This window comes from Chlorocebus sabaeus, chromosome 14, assembly GCF_047675955.1.
Source record: "Chlorocebus sabaeus isolate Y175 chromosome 14, mChlSab1.0.hap1, whole genome shotgun sequence".
Classification (NCBI taxonomy): Eukaryota; Metazoa; Chordata; class Mammalia; order Primates; family Cercopithecidae; genus Chlorocebus; species Chlorocebus sabaeus.
Window position 1 is genome coordinate 60,709,716 of NC_132917.1, and position 21,320 is coordinate 60,731,035.

At 37.2% G+C, this 21,320-nt stretch overlaps 1 protein-coding gene and 1 non-coding gene across 2 annotated transcripts in view; both read left to right on the forward strand.

The window, feature by feature from the left end:
* REL (REL proto-oncogene, NF-kB subunit) overlaps positions 1-16,643 on the forward strand; it is a 42,742-nt gene extending 26,099 nt beyond the window's left edge. Inside the window, exons 5-10 of the mRNA XM_038006983.2 lie at positions 10,591-10,731; positions 11,987-12,091; positions 12,190-12,402; positions 13,815-13,883; positions 14,339-14,407; positions 15,511-16,643. Coding sequence (XP_037862911.1) covers positions 10,591-10,731; positions 11,987-12,091; positions 12,190-12,402; positions 13,815-13,883; positions 14,339-14,407; positions 15,511-16,283 — 1,370 coding nt within the window. The 3' untranslated portion in view covers positions 16,284-16,643. The remainder of the gene's footprint in view (positions 1-10,590; positions 10,732-11,986; positions 12,092-12,189; positions 12,403-13,814; positions 13,884-14,338; positions 14,408-15,510) is intronic.
* LOC119627485 (U4 spliceosomal RNA) lies at positions 4,655-4,794 on the forward strand. The gene has a single exon (XR_005243671.1). It is a non-coding gene; the product is annotated as a U4 spliceosomal RNA (small nuclear RNA).
* Positions 16,644-21,320: the final 4,677 nt, after the last annotated feature.

Below are 21,320 nucleotides of genomic sequence, written 5' to 3' on the forward strand. Positions count from 1 at the left end.
AAGTGATTCTCCTGCCTCAGCCTCCTGAGTAGCTGGGATTACAGGTGCACACCACCACGCCCGGCTAATTTTTTTGTATTTTTAGTAGAGACGGGGTTTCACCATGGCCAGACTGGTCTTGAACTCCTGACCTCAGGTGATCTGCACACCTCGGCCTCCCACAGTGCTGCGATTACAGGCGTGAGCCACCGTGCCTGGCCAGTACCTGTATATATTTCTTTCTTTTCTTTTTTTTTCTTTTTTGAGACGGAGTCTTCGCCCAGGTTGGAGTGCAGTAGCGAGATCTAGGTTCACTGCAAGCTCCACCTCCCAGGTTCATGCCATTCTCCTGCCTCAGCCTCCTGAGTTGCTGGGACTACAGGTGCCTGCCAGCACACCCGGCTAATTTTTTTTTGTATTTTTAGTAGAGACGGGGTTTCACCATGTTAGCCAGGATGGTCTCGATCTCCTGACCTTGTGATATACCCGCCTCAGCCTCCCAAAGTGCTGGGATTACAGGCGTGAGCCACCGCACCCGGCCATCCTGTATATATTTCTAATATGGTTTGCTATAACTTTGTTTACATGTTTTTCCTTCACTAAATCATGAAATTCTGGAGGATGAGATCTGTCTTCCATGTATCTCTGGCACATGAAAGAAGTTTGATTAAAATGTGTTTAAAGGGCCAGGCACGGTGGCTCATGCCTGTAATCCCAGAATTTGGGGAGGCCGAGATGGTTGGATCACTTGAGTCTAGGAGTTCGAGACCTGCCTGGCCAACGTGGTGAAACCCCGTCTTACAAAAAATTGGGTGGGTATAGTGGTGCTTGCTGCAAGTCCCAGCCTGCTCCAGAGGCTGAGGTGGGAGGATCACTTGAGCCCAGCAGGCTGGGTTGCAGTGAGCCCAGATCATCCTGCTGCACTTCAGCCTAGATAACAGTGAGACCCCGTCTCAAAAAACAAAACAGACAAAAAAATGTTGAAAGAATAAATGGACGAACATGTCTTATTTGTACTTTTCTACCAAAAATATCACAGTTGTTTTCCTTATTTGAGATGCCCTGAAAGCCTTCTCAGTTCTCTTAAGTCTGAGGTAGTATCTTCCTAATTATACTGTATACTCAGCAATTAATCATTGAAAGTTTTGTGTTATCTGTTAGATCATTTGATTCTTCAGGAATTGTCTTCAAATATTAATTTCATGCTCATTGTGGACAGGGTCTGTGACGGAATCTTGTTTCCATTTCACTTTGGCACCTAAACAATGTATTTGTTTTACTGTTATATAAATCTCTATCTTCTCAGCTAAGTGCCTTGAGCTATTGAGTTTCTGCCTGCACACAATAGATTCCCCAGTTAGTTGTTTTAAGGTCGGTCTGTATCTTTCTTGTCATTAGTCCTTTAAAACTAAGGAACAGTATCTAAGGGGACATAAAGCAGTTTAATACTGTCAAATTTGAGGCTTCAAGTAAAGGATTATTCAAATTGTTTAATATGTGCCAAAGTCTAATTTGGGTGAGGAATTTAAAGACTCCAATATCAGATTTTAACAGTGTGTACTTAGCTAGAACAAGAGTGGCAGTTAGACTTTGTAGAGGACTCTTAACTGCAAAAGTTGAAAAAAATTATTGTTATTTTTGATACGGAGTCTCGCTCTGTCGCCCAGGCTGGAGTGCAGTGGCGCCATCTCGGCTCACTGCAAGCTCAATCTCCTGACCTTGTGATATACCCGCCTCATCCTCCCAAAGTGCTGGGACCCGCCTCCCGGGTTCATGCCCTTCTCCTGCCTCAGCCTCCCAAGTAGCTGGGACTCCAGGCACCCACCACCATGCCTGGCTAATTTTTTGTATTTTTTAGTAGAGACGGGATTTCACCATGTTAGCCAGGATGGTCTCCATCTCCTGACCTCGTGGTCCGCCCACCTCAGCCTCCCAAAGTGCTGAAATTACAGGTGTGAGCCACCGCACCCGGCCAAAAAATTTTTAATTATATATCATTTTCTAGTTACATGTTTTGGTAATGAAATGTTAGGATTTCTAGTATGCGGCAGTTAAACTCCATAGAATGTCTAAACTCTATATTAAATTTTAAATTTTGTGCAATAAAATTGATTTTGACAATAAAGAATTTGCAATTAAGTTTTATTAGGTATTTTGCTATTTTCCCACGAAGAGAATCTTGAGTCGTTATGAGAGTAAAAGGCTGCTATACAGTTGAGTTTGGGAAAACTACATTACTTAGTAGTCTGAAAGGGAATACAGTTTAATAAGACAAGTAGTCTAACATAGATTCTTATTTCTGAAGTCTGGTCTAATACAAGAAAAAGCCTTTCCTTACAACTGAGAACTTAAAGCTTGAAAAAACTGGCTCATATGTACTCGTTATCCTTTCTTCATTGCAGTCAGAGTTTTCGAAGCCTTTTTTTCATTACCCTAGGCAGAACTTGTGTACTTTCTTGCTTTCAGTATTCCTTGAGCATACTTCCATTATAACATTTTTCATGTTGCATTATATAATTTCAGTTTATGTATCTATTTCTCATCCGGATACTCATCTCACTGAGGTCAGGCATTGTCTTTTCATATTTGTATCTAACATTTTACTGGGGTAGCACATAATAGATACTCAATAAGTATGTTGAAAGATTGAGTAAATTAATGATATACTTCTAGTATACTTGTAGCATCTTTACCATTTGCCTGGCACATGAACACTTAAATGTCAGCTTTTATTATTATATATATAGGATAGTTTATATACTTTTTAAGTAACACAAATGTAAATTAATTATAACTAAATTTTATATTTTTCCTTAAGTGAGACCTAGTTCATTTTTTTTTTTTTCTATTATTTGTAGAGACACGGTCTCCGTATGTTGCCCAAGCTGGTGTTGAACTCCTGGGCTGAGGTGAACTTCCTGCCTCAGTTTCCTAAAGTGCTGAGATTACAGGCATGAGCCATCTTGCCTGGCTGAGACATAGTTCTTAAAATTGTTATTCCAGGCCGGGTGCAGTGACTCATGCCTGTAGTCCCAGCACTTTGGGAGGCCGAGATGGGCGGATCGTGAGGTCAAGAGATACAGACCATCCTGGCCAACGTGGTGAAACCCTATCTCTACTAAAAATACAAAAATTAGCTGGGTGCACACCTGTAGTCCTAGCTACTTGGGAGGCTGAGGCAGGAGGAGAATCATTTGAACCCGGAGGCGGAGGTTGCAGTGAGCTGAGATGGCACCACTGCACTCCAGCCTGACGACAGAGCAAGACTCCGTCTCAAAAAAAAAAAAAAATTGTTATTCCATATGCTGTGTATTTTTGCCTTATTATTTATTTTAGTAGTGTTTGATAGTATTAGAATTTTAGAAATGTTACACTTCTAGAGCTAGTAAATATCATAATTGATTGTAAAAAGTTAATTCCTGCTTATGAAAGAAATGTAGCATGATAATATCTTCTTGGTTAAAAATGAAATTCTCATTACACACCTGATTTTAGGGTTAAAGGAGTGATATTTCTTTCTAAAGGTAGATTAAACATTTAACATAAAAAAGAAGGGGCTGGGCGTGGTGACTCACGCCTGTCATCCCAACACTTTGGGAGGCTGAGGCGGTCAGATCACGAGGTCAGGAGATCAAGACCATCTTGGCTAACATGGTGAAACCCCATCTCTACTAAAAATACAAAAAATTAGCTGGGCGTGGTGATGGGTGCCTGGAGTCCCAGCTACTTGGGAGGCTGAGGCAGGAGAATGGCGTGAACCCGGGAGGCAGAGCTTGCAGTGAGCCAAGCGCATCACTGCACTCCAGCCTGGGTGACAGAGCGAGACTCTGTCTCAAAAAAGAAAAAAAACAAAAAAAAACCCAAAAACACATAAAAAGGAAGGAGAATAGTTATTACCTTACATTCTTTTGACTAACTACAAAGTGAAATTTCAAACTAGTTTAAGAGGAATTTGAGAGCATTTTATTGGTCTCATGCTTCCTTCCGTTAGTTTTTGCAAATGTTAAAACTGAGTATCAGGCCAGGTATGGCCGCTCACACCTGTAATCCCAGCACTATGGGGGCCCAAGGTGGGCAGATCACTTGAGGTCAGGAGTTCCAGACCAGCCTGGCCAACATGGTGAAACCCCGTCTCTGCTAAAAATACAAAAATTAGCCAGGCATGGTGGTGCATGCCTGTAATCCTAGCTGCTTGGGAGGCTGAGGCATGAGAATCTCTTGAACCCTGGAGCTGGAGGCTGCAGTGAGCCAAGATCACAACACTGCACTCTAACCTGGGCTACAGAGTGAGACTCCATCTCAAACAAAACAAAACAAACAAAACTGACTATCAGTTTTCACATTACAGAATAAAACACTGCATTTTGTATTATAGAATATGTACCTATTAAAAAGCCTACAGTAAGCGTTATCCTAAATAAGAGAAATATCAGAAGCATTCACTTTGAAATTAAGAATGAGAAACCGAGGCACACTTTTACCACTTCTATTCAACATTGTAGTGAAGATCATAGCCAGGGCAGTGAGCATTGTAGCCAGTGTACAGTGAGACTCCCCCAAAAAGTAGAGGTATAGGATTGAAAAATGAGGAAATAAAACTGTAATTATTTGAAATTATTATAGTGATAACCCAAAAGATATATAAATGGATTTTTCAAATAAGTTTAAAAGAGTGAGCTTTGCACATTGACAGTATAGCCAAGTGAGATTTATCTCAGGAGTGGTTATTGTTAATTGAAAACTTTTTCCTAATACCCTGTTGTCATGACTTTCAGTATAGTCAGCATTGGCAATTTTTGACAGTCTTTTTGGAGACTGAATAAAAAATAAAGTTTAAAAGGGTTAGTGGATGTAAAATTAGTATACAAAAGTCAATCATGTTTCCATACCTCAGCAGCAAATAGCTAGAAAACATCATTAAAGCAAATATTGTCAGGAAATACAAAGTACGTAGAAACAAAGAAATGATAATCAAGATTTCTTTAGGGGAAATTATAAAATTTTATTATGCGATCTTAGAGAATACTTAAATAAATGGAGAGATATTCCATGCTCTCTAATAGTAATATTGTAAAAATGTCATTTTCCTGGGCTGGGCATGGTGGCTCGCACCTGTAATCCCAGCACTTTGGGAGGCCAAGGTGGGCGGATCACTAGGTCGAGAGATTGAGACTATCCTGGCCAACATGATGAAACCCTGTCCCTACTTAAAATACAAAATTAGCTGGGCGTGGTGGCATGGGCCTGTAGTCCCAGCTACTCGGGAAGCTGAGGCAGGAGAATCACTTGAACCCGGGAGGTGGAGGTTGCAGTGAGCCAAGATCATGCCACTGCACTCCAGCCTGGGTGAAGAGTAAGACTCTTGTCTCAAAAAAAGAAAAAAGTCATTTTCCCCCACTTGATAAATAGATTCAATGCAATTCCATATTAAATATGGTAATTCTAAACAGGAACAGAATATAGAAAAAGAACAGTGAGGAGAAATTGACCTCATCGGAGAGAAGTATTAATACTAATTAAGGCAGTGTCATATTGGGGTAAGAATAGACAGATTGACTAATTAGAGTAGAATTGAGAGCCCCGAAGAGACTCCAATCACCTGTGACCCTGAACTGGAATAATTGGGTAAATCATTATCTTAACTTGTTTTTATTAATCTTTCTTAAATGTAGGTATAGCTCAGATTTATTTCAATATTTAATATTACAAGTGTTTTGGTCTTTACTTATGAATTTAGTGATGTTTTTGTGACCAGAAGTCTGCCGTAGAAACTTAACTCTTATTTATATTGATTAGCCTATGGTAAAATTGGTTTTATTCCAGTGTTGTTTCACTTGAAGTTGTGATTTCCAAGAACCTATAGACATCATCCTAGAAGACATTAAGTGAAGACTTACTGTTTGTATAAGCAGATTTGAAATTAAAAATATAAAAGATCTTCTGAAGTTGCAAGAGTGCTCAAAAGTATTATAAAATAGAAATAAATCATTTCAAGAAGAGATATTTCATTTTCGTCCAAAATCTTTCTTTTAAGCTATAAAAGACAGAACTGTTCAATACACATTTTTGTCAATTTAAATCTACATATTCACCCAATTTTTATAAGATAAAAATGTATAATTATTGAAAAAAGAAAAAGAATTGAGAGCCCAGAAACAGAGCTAAGGAAATATGCAACTTTAATGTATGACAGAGGTGGCATGTCATATCAAGAGGAAAGGAGGAAATGTTTGAGAAAAGAAGCTTGAAAAAAATAGTTATTTAATTAAGTTGGATTCGCTACCTCACATCATGTATAAATATCAGCTGAAGATGGATTAAAGGCTTTAAAGTGAATCAACACTTTAAAAATTTATGGTAGACTATGTTGGTAAACATTTTAATCCTTGGGGTATAAAAAGACAAGACACAACATATTTTCTATAAAACTTTTGATAAATTTGATCGTATAGGCTGGGCGCGGTGGCTCAAGCCTGTAATCCCAGCACTTTGGGAGGCCGAGACGGGCGGATCACGAGGTCAGGAGATCGAGACCATCCTGGCTAACACGGTGAAACCCCGTCTCTACTAAAAAAATACAAAAAACTAGCTGGGCGTGGTGGCGGCGCCTGTAGTCCCAGCTACTCGGGAGGCTGAGGCAGGAGAATGGCGTAAACCTGGGAGGCGGAGCTTGCAGTGAGCTGAGATCCGGCCACTGCACTCCAGCCTGGGCGACAGAGCTAGACTCCGTCTCAAAAAAAAAAAAAAAAAAAAAAAAAAAAAAAAAAAATTTGATCGTATTCTTCATCTCAATTTATTATATTTTTCACTTCTAGAATTTGATTCCTTTTTTTCAGTTTCAAGATCTCCAGTAAACTCTCAATCTTAATTCCTTGAATATATTAAGTATAGTTACTTTAAATTATGTTTCTGAAAACTTCATTATTTGGATATTTTGTGGTATGTTTTTATTGCCTGTTGCTTTCTTTTTAAAAAAAAAAAAACATTTTATTTTGCCTCCGCATATGTCTGATTATCTAAGATAAAATACCAGTCATTTTCTGTGAAAAAGTGTAAAGATTTTAGGCCTACAATATTATCTCCCTGCAGAAAATTTTCTTCTGGCTAGTGGCCAAGTACACTAGCAATCCCAGATCACCTAAAATCAGTGAATGATTTAGGTTATTTGAAGATGGGCTTTCATCCCTGAAATCTGATATGTTTCTAGTTCACCCTTACTCCTAGGGTATAGCTCTTCCAGACCTCAAATCCCCCAAAGCCTTAGGTATTTATCAGATCCCACATCCTTGGCAGACTCTTAACTCCTTTATTTTCCCCCACAGTTTATTGAGAGTTCATCTCAATCTTCTTAACCATCTCTTAGAAAATTGTCAGGCTATATTTAGATAAAAGTGGCCTCTCATTCTGAACTGTGGGTTTTCTTCTCTCCTGTCTTGGTCCCATAATTTTTTATGACCTTGTTAACTGTCTGATGTCATTAGAGAAATTTTGTTTCATATTTTGTCCACTTTCTTATGGTTGAATTGGTCCCAGTTTACGGATTATCATCTGCCATTACCAAAAGTAGAACTTCTTTTTTATTAACTTTTACTTTATGCTTTCTTCAGTAATTTATAAAAAATATCTAAATGTTTGATTATTTGATAGGCCTTTAAGTAATTCTTCGGTCATTTATGTTAATTAAGGAAATGTATAATAAATATCGAATGTTTGTAAACCACTATGTTCGATGCCCAGTGGAGATACATCAGACACCCCTTCTGACTTCATTTGAAACTTTGTCTAATAAGATAGAAGAGGCATACATAAATGATTATCATGTAAGATTTTAAAACTTTTAAGTGCATAAGGAAGGTATAGGTCGTCCAAACGCGGTGGCTCACTCCTGTAATCCCAGCACTTTGGGAGGCCGAGGCGGGCAGATCACGAGGTCAGGAGATCGAGACCATCCTGGCTAACACAGTGAAACCCCGTCTACTAAAAATACAAAAAAAATAAAATAAAATTAGCCGGGCATGGTGGTGGGCACCTGTAGTCCCAGCTACTCGGGAGGCTGAGGCAGGAGAATGGTGTGAACCGAGGAGGTGGAGCTTACAGTGAGCCGAGATCGTGCCACTGCACTCCAGCCTGGGCGACAGAGCAAGACTCTGTCTCAAAAAAAAAAAGGTATAGGTCAAGTCTTGCACTGATTTAGAGAGGAGAAATATTCCTTCCACTGCAGAGGGTGAAGTTAGGCTTTATAGAAAAGAAGTTTTGAACTGGGTTTTCAGCCTTACACTGAATTTTGCATTGGGTAAAAATGGGTATCTGTCGTTCTTGCCTGAGAAAAATGCAGAGATGAAAGTAATTCTGATGCAGTAGTAATTGTATTTCCACACATTGAGAAGATTCAAAGCAAAATCTCATAAATAGTGATTTTTTCTGAGAGGTAGGTAAAATTTCTTCCCTATAGTAGAGCTATTATGTGACTAAATGTTTTTAAACTTTGGCTTATTGACCAGTTTATTTATTTTTCTTTTATGTAACATTTAAAAATATTTAAAATAAATTTTTATTGAGATGCAATAAAATCTACCAGAATATATCCTGCCACATAACCACACCACAATCAAGATGTGGAACATCTCCATTACCCCCTAAAATTTCCTTGGTCCCCTTCTCGCTCATTTCCCTACCCTGCCTCTGCCTCAGTCAATTACTAATCTGCCTTCTGTCACTGGAGATTAATCTTTTCTAAAACTGCATATAAATGGAAGCATACAGTATAGTTTTGTATCTGGTTTCTTTTGCTCAGCATGGTTTTGAGATACATTCATTTGGGAGTATATACCCCCCATAGTTCTTTTTTTCTTTTTCTTTTTTTTTGGGATGGAGTATCGCTCTGTCCCCCTGGCTGGAGTGCAGTGGCACGATCTTGGCTCACTACAAACTCTGCCTCCCGGGTTCACCATTCTCCTGCCTCACCCTCCTAAGTAGCTGGGATTATAGGCGCCTGCCACCATGCCCGGCTAATTTTTTGTATTTTTAGTAGAAGCAGGGTTTCACCATGTTAGCCAGGATGTTCTCCATCTCCTGACCTCATGATCCGCCCACCTCGGCCTCCCAAAGTACTGGGAATACAGGCGTGAGCCACCACGCCTGGCCAGTTTGTTCTCTGTTATTGCTGAGTTTATTCCATTGTAGGACTATACCACAGTTGGTTTATCCATTGACAGAGTTCACATAGGTTTGTTTTTAAACTTATCAGGAACATCTAGCTACAAATTTATCTTTTTTGCATATTGATTACTCATCTTTGCAATTGATAGACACTAATATCTTGAACGCTACATTTATAATGCTATAAAAATGGGTTTTGAAGAGGTAGCTCTCGTATCGCCTACACAGTAGTGCCAGTAGAGTATGCTGCTGTAACCCAAGCGTTGGTATCATAACATTTTGACCTTTCAGTTGTACAGAGTACAGATTTTTTTAATGCACTCTTTCAAAGGTTAGGCTAAGACTGCTAATAGTGGGATACTTCTAAATGTTGTGATAGCTACGTAGGCTGTCAGTGTCATTAAATAAAAACAGTACAAAATACATTATCATTTTTATTAGTTATTGCCTGTAAAATAAGGAATTTGGGCTTAACTGTGTTTCTAAATTTAGTGTTTCAAAATTTAATACTTTGCAAAGTAAAATTGTTGTGTAAATAATGTGCATGTCATGCTTTTTAAAAATATAACTGTTATTGCTTTAGCTTATGGCATTTGAAAAGGCAATATTTTCTTTTGGAACTGGATTTCTGGTTCAAATATTACTTTAACAAACTATTATACTGTATTCTGTCATGAGCTTTTCTAGTTTTATAGAACTGTAAAATTTTTAATTAAAAAAATTTTTAAGCAAAGCTAATTTACACATAAAATTTCTTATGGAAACTAGCTATCTTACTTTGTTTCTTGGTATTTCATCCTTAAAATGTTGATCCACATTTTAGTAGATATTCTTGTTTATGTCATTTTTATGTATAACATATGTACAATTTTCTAATGAGTTCAATTTTTAAAAGCATAGGCTCTAAATTTAATGACTTGAGTTCACATTTCCACTTTGCCACTGTGAAACTTTGGGCAAGTAATTCCAGCCTGGGCAACAGAGTGAGACCTCCATCTCAAAAAAGCTAATTAAACTCAGTTCCTCATTTGTAAAATGAGGATGAAAGTAATTCTTTTACAGATTTAGAAGATAATTTACAGAGTCCTTAATACAACACCTTGACCAAATACATGTTTGTTGAATGAATGGGTAAATGCCATTCTTTGTTGTGTACAAACTTGCAACTTTTTTTAAAAACTTTGATTTGGTATTAATGTCAACTTGGGATTATCCCCAGGTGAGGGGATAGTTACTTCCTGAACATGGCTATAATTTATCAAATACTGTTTGATAGTGACTACTTGATAAGAATGATACAAGGCATTCTTTGTATACTATCGTATTTGTATTCGTACAGATTTGGATTCTATTCAAGGTTATTGGCTATAATGGGCAGGGAGGAGGACCTAGCAGGACTTTAAGTCTATGTGACTATTACATTCTTAAATTTTTTTTTTTTTTACTATTCAGTCCCTGAAAAACAGCTGAATGATATTGAAGATTGTGACCTCAATGTGGTGAGACTATGTTTTCAAGTTTTCCTCCCTGATGAACATGGTAATTTGACGACTGCTCTTCCTCCTGTTGTCTCGAACCCAATTTATGATAACCGTAAGTACTTCATTTTCTTACATTTGTAGTCTTGTTTTTTTGTAATGGTTTAAGTCTTAAAAGTATTTTGGTAATTAGAAAAACAGTATATTCATGATAGGAAAACTTCCAGGCATTACAGAAATATATAACAGAAAGGAAATCTTCTCTAATCTCATCCTCCAGGGATAATCACTATCCTTAGGTGCATATTTTACCAGTTTTTTCTTCCTATATATACATAAATACATTGTCATCATCATTTTTGCACAGTACAATTGTGGCAACTTAAAATCATAAGTGATGATTGTTTAAAAACTTTCTTCTTACCATATATCTTGAACATTTTCCTTTCAATCACCTTAATCTTTTCAGTAGCAGCATATTTTATTATGTAGTTATATCATAATTTTATTAATTACCTTCTTATAAGACATTTGGTTTGTTTCTTTTCTCATTTTTTCTTTTTGGCCTAGCAAACTGTACTGCAATACATATTCTTGTATATGTTTTTTTTATTGTTTTTTTTTTCTTTTTTTGGAGACAGGGTCTCACTCTGTCACCCAAGCTGGAGTGCAGTGGTGTAATCATGCCTCACTGCATGGCAAATGCTGGATCAAAGGATATGGATATATCTCATTTTAAAAGATTATGAAACTTTCCCCCAAAATACTGTGTGTGTGTGTGTGTGTGTGTGTGTGTATGTGTGTGTGTGTGTACATAGACTTATATATATGTCCACCAATGGTGTATGGCCATACCTGTTTTATGTGTAGAAGGATAGAGAGATGTAGGGCTATAAAGGTAGATCAGAGTATCCTTATCATGTAGAGCTTTAAATGCCAGGAATAATTATAATAATCTTATGGTCACATAATAGGAAGCATGAAAGTTGTATTGCCATAGGGAGATGTATTGCCGTAGGGAAAATTGTATTGCCATAGAGATATGGTCATGATTTATGAAGATTAATCTGGTGACAGTGCATAGGATTGACTGGCAGAATCAGAATTTAGAAGCAGGGAGATGTAATTAAAGAATATGTCATTACCTAGAAATGAAGCCACAAAGTCTGAAGTAAAGCAGTTAGAAAGGAAGTGGACAGATATATAGATGATTAATGTATTTAGTGTTCTTTATACACTAAAACTTTTATTCTGTATATGGTTTTCCTCAAATTCTTCCCTGCAAAAAGGAATAAAATATTTCTAAGGTAGCAATTCATTTTTTTGATTTCCTTTTTTGAAAATCATTTTTGAAAATCCTTTTTATTTAGGTGCTCCAAATACTGCAGAATTAAGGATTTGTCGTGTAAACAAGAATTGTGGAAGTGTCAGAGGAGGAGATGAAATATTTCTACTTTGCGACAAAGTTCAGAAAGGTATTTATTTATTTCATTGAATTTAGAATAAATTTTAGATTAATAGATGCAGTTACTTTGTTTTCCCATTATTATTTTTTTGGTTTCTTATTTACTAGATGACATAGAAGTTCGTTTTGTGTTGAATGATTGGGAAGCAAAAGGCATCTTTTCACAAGCTGATGTACACCGTCAAGTAGCCATTGTTTTCAAAACTCCGCCATATTGCAAAGCTATCACAGAACCCGTAACAGTAAAAATGCAGTTGCGGAGACCTTCTGATCAGGAAGTTAGTGAATCTATGGATTTTAGATATCTGCCAGATGAAAAAGGTATGACATTTTGCTGGTGATAATTTATATATTTCTTAAAGTGGTCCTGCTAATAACATCTTGTAAGATTCATTTGAGTACAGTTATGTATATTCACAATTTATGTTTCTTTTCCTGGAAGCTTTCTGTTGGGTTTTTTCTTTATGCTCTTTGCATTTCTTTGTTTTTTTTGGTTTTGTTTTGTTTTTTTGTTTTTCGTTTTTCTTTGAGACAGAGTCTCACTGTCACCCAGGCTAGAGTGCAGCGGCACAATCTTAGCTCACTGCAACCTCCACCTCCCAGGTTCAAGCGATTCTCCTGCCTCAGCCTCCCGAGTAGCTGGGACTATACAGGCACGTGCCACCATGCCAGGCTACTTTTGTAGTTTTAGTAGAACCAGGGTTTCACCATATTGGCTAGACTTGTCTCTGCATCTCTTTCTTCAGAAAGAGGTTTGATTAGGATGGAATAATTTCAAAGTATCTAAACTGCTTACTGAAATTTCTGTTTTATTTTTGAAGGTCTATTTTAGTCCTTGTGCACTTACCACTCAGAGAATAGTCTCTATATTGGTTTCTTATCAAACCTTATTGCACTAGTTGACATTACTGACTTGTGTGATAAGAACACAAGATGAATATTTTAAACAGTTTGTTTTGGGTTTTTTTGAGACAGGGTCTCACTCTGTCACTCAAGCTGGAGTACAGTGGCATGATCATGGTTCACCAGAACTTCAACCTCCTGTGCTCAGGTGATCATCCCACCTCAGCCTACAGGTGCACACCACCACACCTGGCTAATTTTGGTGGGATTTTTTTGTTTTTTTGTTTTGAGATGGAGTCTCGCTCTGTCTTGCCTAGGCTGGAGTACAGTGACGTAATCCCGGCTCACTGCAGCCTCTGCCTCTTGGGTTCAAGCAGTTCTCCTGTCTCAGCCTCCTGATTAGCTGGGACTACTGGCATGTGCCACCACACCCAACCAATTTTGTATTATTTTTAGTAGAGATGGGGTTTCATCATGTTGGCCAAGCTGGTCTCAAGCTCCTGAACTCAGGTGATCCACCTGCCTCAGCCTCCCAAAGTGCTGGGATTGCAGGCATGAGCCAACTGCGCCCGGCTAGTTTTTCTGTTTTTTATGGAGACAGGGTTTTGCCATGTTGCTCAGGTTGGCCTCAAACTCCTGGGCTCAAGTGATCCACCTGCCTCAGCCTCCCAAAGTGCTGGGATTACTTTAAACAATTTTTTACTAAGATAAAAATATCCTTTTCTACTGATACTACTGATTTGGGACGTATTCTATAATACTTATTTAATCTAAATTACATACATATTTATTGAAAACATTTTCTATATGTGAATAAAATATTTGTTTATTAAAGGAGAGGAAACAATCCTATAATTTTTTGTCTGCTTTCCTGGTTTCTTTCTAATCAGATACTTATGGCAATAAAGCAAAGAAACAAAAGACAACTCTGCTTTTCCAGAAACTGTGCCAGGATCATGGTAAGAATATTTTGGATCGATTCATATTTAAATAGGTTTTGTTTTATTTACTGTATTCAGTTTTTCAAATTTTATTATTTTTGTTTTGTTTTGTTTTTGTTTGTTTTTTGAGACAGCGTCTCTGTCTGTCACCCAGGTTGGAGTGCGGTGGGGCAGTCTCAACACACTGCAACCTCTCCCCTTGCAGGTTCAACAATTCTCCTGCCTCAGCCTTCCGGGTAACTGAGATTACAGGTGTGTGCCACCACACCCGGCTAATTTTTGTATTTTTAGTAGAAACGGGGTTTTGCCTTGTTGACCAGGATGGTCTTGAACTCCTGACCTCAGGTGATCCACCCACCTTGGCCTCCCAAAGTGCAGGTGGGAGCCACCACTCCCTGCCAGTTTTTCAGATTTTAACTGATAATGTTATTTTTCAGATGCCATTTAATAACGGAAAAACTTTATCCTAACAGTTAATTTTCCTGAGAGACCAAGACCTGGTCTCCTCGGTTCAATTGGAGAAGGAAGATACTTCAAAAAAGGTATTTTATTTCCTATAGCATATTTCTTGTGATCAGAAAGACCAGTGCTTTGCACAATATATTGGAATTCTGTTTTTAGGAATGAATAACTGCTTCTTTGAAAATTTTCTCTCCAAATTTTTCATGCTTTCAGTATAGAATAAATTAAGCATGACTTCTGAAGGTTGTGTTAGAAACCGATCGTGTTTTTGGAATTTATTGTTCAAGAAATTACATGTCGTTCATATGGTAGTGATTTTATTAGTTACATTGCGTCATGGAAAAAAATGTTATTGATTTGGTTAGTTACCTATTTTTATAAATAAAATTTTACTGGAACATGGCTATGAATATTTGATTAAATATTATCTCTAAACTGCTTTTTTTTTTAACACTATGGTAACAGGGTTGAATAGTTCGAACAGAGGCTGTATATAGCTCACAAAGCCTAAAATATTTACAATCTGACTTTTTACAGAAAAAAAAATTACCAATTCCTAGTTTAGATAATTCAACCAAGGGCTAATTAGAAGTCTTTTTCCCCCATGTACATTCTTAAATCAGTGCTTTTTCCTGGTTTAGTTCATAAAGCATTTGTATAATATGTAAATAAATACAGAATTAATTTTTTCTGTAATTTTTTCTGACTGTGAATTTTATAGTCTCTTAGGGTTCTGTCGTAATATATCTTAAAAATTGTGTGTATTTTCTTATCCCTAATGAGTGTTTTCTCCATCCTTCCATTTTCTCCTAAGAGATGATTTTGGCTATTTGGAGTCCCATTAATTGTAATTCTAATATTTATCTTTTAGTTTTCAAAAATACCTTTATAGAGCCTCAGAAACTAGATTTTCATATTTAACTGGAGTGACATTACATATGCCAAAGTAACTTGCAAAAATCATTTTACCTGTATTTGTAAAATGGTATGTATGTTACAGAATTTCATTTTGGATTCGTGTAATAATTTTAGTGCTTTTTACATTTTTTTATTTGAAATGTTACATTGGTTTCCCTGACATTTTTCTTTATATATATTTGTGTGCTTATGCAATTTTAATTTAGAAATACTTTTTATAATTTTGTTCCTTTTAATTTTGTAAAACAAATTTTTCCTCCCACAGAACCAAACTTGTTTTCTCATGATGCAGTTGTGAGAGAAATGCCTACAGGGGTTTCAAGTCAAGCAGAATCCTACTATCCCTCACCTGGGCCCATCTCAAGTGGATTGTCACATCATGCCTCAATGACACCTCTTCCTTCTTCAAGCTGGTCATCAGTGGCCCACCCCACCCCACGCTCAGGCAATACAAACCCACTGAGTAGTTTTTCAACAGGGACACTTCCTTCTAATTCGCAAGGTATCCCGCCATTCCTGAGAATACCTATTGGGAATGATTTAAATGCTTCTAACGCTTGCATTTATAACAATGCCGATGACATAGTTGGAATGGAAGCGTCATCCATGCCACCAGCAGACTTATATGGTATTTCTGATCACAACATGCTGTCTAATTGTTCTGTGAATATGATGACAACCAGCAATGATAGCATGGAAGAGACGGATAATCCAAGACTTCTGAGCATGAATCTTGAAAACCCCTCATGTAATTCAGTGTTAGACCCAAGAGACTTGAGACAGCTCCATCAGATGTCCTCTTCCAGTATGTCGACAGGTGCCAATTCCAATACTACTGTTTTTGTTTCACAATCAGATGCATTTGAGGGATCTGACTTCAATTGTGCAGATAACAGCATGATAAATGAGTCGGGCCCATCAAACAGTACTAATCCAAACAGTCATAGTTTTGTTCAAGATAGTCAGTATTCAGGTATTGGCAGTATGCAAAATGAGCAATTGAGTGACTCCTTTCCATATGAATTTTTTCAAGTATAACTTGCAAGATTTAAATCCTTTTAAATCTTGATACCACCTGTATAGATGCAGCATTTTGTATTTGTCTAACTGGGAACATAATACTGTATTTATACTGTATATATAATACTGACTGAGAATAATAATACTGTATTTGAGAATATAAAAAACTTTTTTCAGGGAAGAAGCATACAACTTTGGATATAGTGAATACAAAATTGGAAGCTGTCATAAAAGGACAACTCAGAGGCCAGGTGCAGGACCTCATGCCTGTAATCCTAGCACTTTGGGAGGCCGAGGCGGGTGGATCACTTGAGACCAGGAATTCGAGACCAGCCTGGCCAACATGGTGAAACCCTGTCTCTACTAAAAATACAAAAATTAGCTGAGCATGGTGGTACGGACCTGTACTGTCAGCTACTTGGGAGGCTGAGGCACAATAATTGCTTGAACCCAGGAAGCGGAGGTTGCAGTGAGCTGAGATCACACCACCGCACTCCAGCGTGGGTAACAGAGTGAGACTCTGTCTCAAAAAAAAAAAAAAAAATGCTTTTTTATATTTCTTTTTATAATGTTTTAATGTATTCTTAAATTTCAAGCAAATTTAAGATAAAACTTGTAATGGCTATGCCATTGAAAAACTTAATTTCTTATTTTTGAGGCCCATGGGCCAAGGTAACCCCTAAGGGGTTTTCTTAGGCTTCTTGGGGCTTCTTAGATTTGTATGTATATCAAAATATCTTTAAAATGTTAAGTTGGGCAGAAGGCAGTTGAAGTGAGCTTTCAAGGTATGGGAGGTTTTCTACATTTTATACTATTTCAATCTATGCCTTAAAAGTTGCTTATGATTTTAGCTTTACACTCATATTTTTTAAGGGGAAGAAGTTTCCTTGGACCATTCTCCTTTCTTAGATGTTCTGACTCCCCGTGATCTCATAAAACTGCCTGTTTGACATCTCTATCTAGAAATCTAATTAAAGCTCACACTCAGCGTATCTGAAACTGAATTCTTGGTCTTCCCTCCCAAACTTGCTTCTCCTTCAGTCTTCCCCAACTCAGTAAATGGCAATGCCATACTTCTAGTTGCTCAGGCCAAAAACCCTGAAGTCATCCTTGATTCTTCTTTTAGATCCCATATCCAATCCATTAGCAAATCTAGTAGACCCTACCTTCATAATATATCTAAAGCTGACCACTTCTTTTGATCTCTACTATTAACGCCCTATTCCAAGCCACCATCATCTCTTTCCTGGATTGAAGCTATCATCTACAAAAATTCTCCTTATATCCTTGCATCCCTACAGTCTGTTCCCCATAAAGTAGCCAGAATGATTATTTTTAAAACAAGTCAACTCCTACCATTCGTCTGCTCAAAACCATCCAGTGGCTTCTCATCTCAGAGCAGTCAAAGTCCTTAAAAGTTGCAGGCCTAGACTCCCTGTCCTACTTCAGGTACTACCATGTCCCACCTCATCATGCAGCTCCGGGCACCTTGGCCTCAGTGCTCCTCAAAGCATCAAGTATGCACATGCCTTGGACTCTCTGTATTCCCTCTGCCTTGAATGTTCTTCTCCCAGAAAAATGCATAGTTCACTCTTTTACATCCTTCAGGTGTCACTCCACTGTTACCTGAGCAGGTCTTCCTTGAATATATACATCAGCATTTGCTGTCCCCCCTGCTTTATGTATGTCCATAGCACTCACCATGATCTGACTTTACTAAGCATTTATTCATTTACTGTTTGTTTTCCCATACTGAAATATTAACTTTCTAAGGACAGAAATTTTTGTGCTTTATTGTTGAATCTCCAGTTTGTAGAAAAATGGCTACCTTATATTAAACACTCAGAAAATATTTACTGAACATTAAAAGTAATACTAATAGAACTTTAGTTTTTGAAAGAAATAGTAACTTTAATTATAAGTCGTATATGATTTTTGCAGTTTTACTTAGTGTGACATTGGGTTTATAAGAATCATGTACATTCAAGTCCAGGAATAATAATGGTCATCCAAATTGTTCGAAAGGAAAATAATCCCAGTGGCAAAATGATGGTAGAATTTGGGTAATCTTTTTTTTCCTTTTATGAAAGGAGATTTTATTGAAGGTAAAACATCTGTTCATTGAGAATCTCTAAATCCATGTTTTGACATTGTCAAGCTCACCATAACTTCCAGATTGAGTAACACTTATAACACATTTCCTTTTCAAAGTGCAAGATTTTTAAAAGAGACTTGTCACATATTCATTTGACTGGTCTCAAATGGTGAGCTGAATGCTGGGTAATCTCTGCTGGCTCCTTCATCAGATTTAAAATTCTCAGTGTTTCCTAGTTGTTTCTGCATGCTTTATTTGAGTTGTTGTAGCTGTAACATGACACTTTATTTGCCCTTTCTGTTTCCTAACTTTTGGTAATTCTGGCATTTAGAAACCTTTTACTTGTGCTTCAAAACATAGTTATATTTTAGGAGTTTTCATTTGATATGTAATTATTTATTTTGCCCTTTTATTTCTCAAAGACATTGTAAGGGTTAATTAGATCATTATATTTTATTACAGATTAAAGTTGGGCAGTAATCTTAATTGTGATGGAATTATCATTATGCTAAGTAATTAACTTATTCAAGACCTAGTTTGTTACTACAACTAGAACCTGCCCTAAATGTTGAATGTCTTCCTAGCAAGGAACAGTCTGTCCTTTTACTTACACGATGTCTAACCAAACCATAACTTTACATGAATTAGTTGTTTTGGTCAAATTGAGGAATGTATGAATGCCATAAAAACAAAAATTCTCAGTTAAATGATACTGGGAAATAGGGAAGAGAGCAAGATAAGGCTTGGGGTCAGGATGGTTCAGGAAGGAAAAACAAAAAGAATTAAAGAACCTAAGAGTACCATTAATATTCCTCAGAAATTATTATTTCAAAAGGAAATATTTCTGTATTATAAATTTTTCATGAGCAACAGTTGTGAAATCTCACAAGAATCATAGACTTCAGTAAAAAAGGTAGAAAATATTTTTTATTTTTTATTTAAAAATATAAATTAAAATAAATTTTTAAAATCATAAGCACATAAATAGAACTTACCAGGGAGAAAGAAAAACCTGAAGGCACAATTTCTTTTCTGTTCAAAATATGAACCCAGGATGGCTCTAGATGGTGATGGATAGGTGGTGAGGTTTTTGTTTTTTTTTTTTAATACAGAATCTCATAGTTTTGGATTAATTAGCACCAATCAGTTTAAACACTGACTGTTAGAATAGCTATATGGATTTTTTTAAAACTAAATAAGCTTTGGCTACTTAGTATAAGTAAGTATAAGCAGAATTAAGGTTCTGCTACACTGTGTTTAGAATATTCCCAATGAATTTTTCATTTTTCAGGTGCTATTTTTTGATCATAGACTTTAATTTAAAATGAATTTGGCAACATTTCTCCTCTATCTCTACATGTATTTATCCTTTCCCCTGCTCTTTTAACACCCACTTTTAGTTTCTAAGGCACTTTTCTGAACTCTACTTGTGCACTGGATCCCTCCTCTCTCTCCCAGGCCGTGTTTATCCTTACATCACCACTTAGTGCTTCCTTTCTTTGTATAAACATGGTAAATGTCTTCATTAGCCTAAAAGGAAAGACCAAATAAAACCTTTCCTACCACCTGGATGCCTTTGCATCCTGACTTCTGAAATGCCTCCAGCCTCCGTTTTCTCCCTTCCCAGTTATTCCTTAGCCCAGTGATCTCTATCTTTAGCTCCTACAATTTTCTTAGGATATTCTGGGAAAGATGAGCGGAGACTGCCCGTCTTGTCAAGTCTAGTGTCTTTTTATCTGTCCTCACACTGCTTGACCTATTTATAACCTCCTATACTACCCTGTTTGGATACTCGTCTGGGTTTTCTGTGGTAGACAAGATTCCTCCCTGAGATTTATTTCCCATGAGTCTCGACTTCTCCCCTCAGTTGGTGCTATTTTTCCCCCTGGATGATCTTATCAGAGCCCACAGGTTCAGTTTTCTTTCATGCTACCTGAATGCCCTGGTAAACTGGCTCCCTCTCTTCTTTACCTTCCATAATGGCATTACCATTTACCACCCACCCAAGAAGCTTACTAGGACCTCAAAGTATTGTATTCTTTTTCTCTGTCACACTCATACTTAATCATCAAGTCCTTTTGAGCTTGTCTCCTCTTGCATCTGTCCCTTCTTCATTCCTGCTGCTTTCTTAGTAAAGGCCTTCATTCTTTTTTCCCTAGTAATAATCTTTTCCATATGTTCCAGTTAAAATACCACGTTCTCCCTATACCTTATTACATAGTTAGCATTCCTTGAAAAAAGGCAATTCTTTCAGGCCTCCATACCTTTAACATGTTACCCACTCTGCTTCTGCTCTTCTGGAACTAGAACACTCATCCTTGAAGACTGGGCTTCTCTATGAAGGTTGGTCCTGCCTCCTCAGTTGAGGTGAAGCTTTGTACATGCCTGTATTATGGACATCCTTTTATTTAAATGTTTGTCTCATTCGTCATTGGGACTCCAGCACCCAGCATAGTCCCTAGTATACTAGTTGGTGCTGAATAAATAGTAACTGTTATTAGAGAAGGAAGGGTGGAATTGACATAGGACCGATTATTGCAATGTATATGGAAATGATTTTTAAAGGGAAAGGTAATGATTTTCTGGCAGGAAAAGCAGCAATGACAAGATTACTTAAGTCTTGTGAAATACACTTCTCTTCCTTGACCTGCTGCTTCCCTTTTTTACCCCATACACGCACACGTACCACAGCCCTTTGAGACTGAAAGCAGCTCTATTGAGAATAGTAATGTCAACTGTATTATGTAGAAATTCTAAAGTTTTTAGGATTATTTCGTAGTCCTGACCTTGCTACTTCTCTCCACTTTATGTGGCAGGTTTAATCTCAAGTCTCCCTCATATACTTCTCAGCCTCAGCACCTAACCCTTACACAAACACTCCAGTATTGATGCAACCAATCTTGTATAACATGTTTTGAATGTCTAATGTACAAAGCCCCATGTTGGAAATTATACAGAGG